Raw genomic sequence first — 2,299 nt, forward strand, 5'->3', positions numbered from 1 at the left:
TGAATTGACTGATGAGAGACAAAGCTGCTGGCTATTTGGTAAGTTATTTTAGCATACACCACTGGTTTATTTATATGTATATTGTTTAAAATTTATTCTTGTACAAACTAAGGATACATAGTACAAGTGTTTACATTATGTGCATGTTCTCATGTTTTATCTTCTACAGATCAAGTTGCTCCATCAGTTATTCCTATTGACAACTCTTTACCAGCAGGTTCTGTATTAAGTGAGTGAATGTGTTAGTATTATTATTAATAGATAATGTGTGTATTTATTTACAGATGAGTCTCATGCTCCTGTTAGACTGAAAGCCATCAATAGCATAGTCAATGAATGGGAGACTCTAGGACTATATCTTGGAATTCAAAATAAAGATTTAAAAACAATTCATTTTAATTCTTTACATCAAATAGATATATGCCGTAAAGACATGATAGTTCACTGGTTAAAGACTGGTACTGCTACAAGGGAAAAACTGATAGAAGCACTTGAGGATTTGAAAAGAAATGATGTTGTTGCTGAAATAAAGCGTCTACCTAAACAATAATTTATAATTTTATTATTAATAATTAATCTTCTTTTTCACTTTTACTTACATACCGGTACATTTCCTTTTCTCCCTCTTTTTCTTTCTTTATTATAAAAATAATTATTGTTCTCTATTTTTGTCAATTTTTCAATCTTGAATTTTTAGAATACTAATAGTCAAATCATGCGTTTGCCCCATTAGATACATGCAGTACAGCAACTTTACTCATTAGATCTACCCATGTGTATACATGTGGTGTATCTAGGAGTGTAAAGGGTCAATCCTGTGAGGAGGTCCTTCTTCAACAACCTGTTAGTCTTATCAATCTCATTGACTTGACCACTGTTGAGACAATAGACAATGTAATGACTTCTAGTGTAACATTAAAAGATTGATGCTTTTATCTTGTGTATTCATCAATGGATCTGGTGTAATGTATCAGATAATGTAGGATATGGTATGCATTCACCACCAGTCCTATATAATGACTATCACTCACTTCTCATCAATACTACAATCATTCTATGTATCATTGTTGTTAATCTATTAGCTGCTAAAAAAGCATTAACCACAAGTTGTTTTCAATACCTTGCTACCACCTCAAGAAAAGTTATTAGAATACTCACGCATAGAAATATCACTGTATTTTTATTAAAGCTATTCAAAAACAAAAACAACAAAACAACAGCAAAAATCATAATAATCTTTGTGACTTTTTCTGTCTTCCCTTCTTGTATAACCTTTAAAAAAAGAGGGAAAACCAATACTGTAATAACATTACACATGTTGTTATGTACCATTGTACATGTGTATAACTACAAGTACAAACACATAAGATAATACAGTCACTAATACATGTACGAGTAAATGTACACTTTAGGATATTTAAGTATTATTATGCTAAATGAAGGGACAGTATTCTTACCAGGAGAGTTTACTTAATGAGTCCAGCATTTGAGGTACTGTCATCTTCCCATGCAGAGCCACTGACATTCATTAATAAGAACAACTTATCAACTACATGATAATGATTGAACACAGTATAGTATCTATTGTACATGGTGAATATTCATTATATTCAATAATACCATACTCCGTCTGTTTTCAGTGCCTTTTGAATTCATCAGGTTGGAGGAGCTGATCTTTTCCAGTTGTTTAAATGAATAATGTCTCAAAACAAGAGAGGGTCTTATTCTTATTCTTTTTACTATAAAGGAGAGAGAGGGAGAGGGAGAGAGAACAAAAGACAGAAGGAAGAAATAGGAGAAAGAATGACCCAGTAAACATGGCTATTACCCTCAGTAAGCCTATCCTAACCTGGAGTGGTTCTTCGATTATCTTTATCATCCTACATAACTTACTCAAAAACTCTGACCATTAGCTCCAGAAACACTACATGTAAATTAAAAACCAATAATGTATACATGTACATGTACTCACAGGCTGAGAGTGTGGTGTCCTTATAATGTTTAAAATTACTCTTCCTCCTTTCCCTCTCTATGGCAGATGGCAATACTAACCTACATTGTACTATTGAACAATAATACACAATTATTATTATTATTATTATTATTATTATTATTATAAACAAATTATTATTGTTCATTTACATTTATTAATTATTAATACTTATGTCTCATGCATGCCTCTATCACACAATCACATTTTCACACCTTGTTAACACTATACTATTACACAATATGTACTGACACAGGCTTGCCTGAACAGAACATTCTAGAACATCATTCTCTAATATAAGCACACACT

The 2,299-nt window shown here is 31.7% G+C and overlaps 1 protein-coding gene and 1 long non-coding RNA gene across 2 annotated transcripts in view; one reads left to right on the forward strand and one right to left on the reverse strand.

Moving 5' to 3' along the window:
- Window positions 1–550, forward strand: part of LOC109586411 (ankycorbin-like) — a 9,263-nt gene extending 8,713 nt beyond the window's left edge. The window contains exons 6-7 of the mRNA XM_020002593.1: window positions 170–229; window positions 285–550. Coding sequence (XP_019858152.1) covers window positions 170–229; window positions 285–550 — 326 coding nt within the window. The remainder of the gene's footprint in view (window positions 1–169; window positions 230–284) is intronic.
- Window positions 551–1,238: 688 nt separating this feature from the next.
- On the reverse strand, window positions 1,239–2,076 carry LOC109586412 (uncharacterized). Its single transcript, XR_002187021.1, has 5 exons — window positions 1,973–2,076; window positions 1,850–1,924; window positions 1,626–1,739; window positions 1,458–1,581; window positions 1,239–1,272 (listed from the first exon to the last, which is right to left on the reverse strand). It is a non-coding gene; the product is annotated as an uncharacterized LOC109586412 (long non-coding RNA).
- Window positions 2,077–2,299: the final 223 nt, after the last annotated feature.

Source organism: Amphimedon queenslandica, unplaced genomic scaffold (assembly GCF_000090795.2).
Source record: "Amphimedon queenslandica unplaced genomic scaffold, v1.1 AMPQUscaffold_12879, whole genome shotgun sequence".
NCBI classification, from domain to species: Eukaryota; Metazoa; Porifera; class Demospongiae; order Haplosclerida; family Niphatidae; genus Amphimedon; species Amphimedon queenslandica.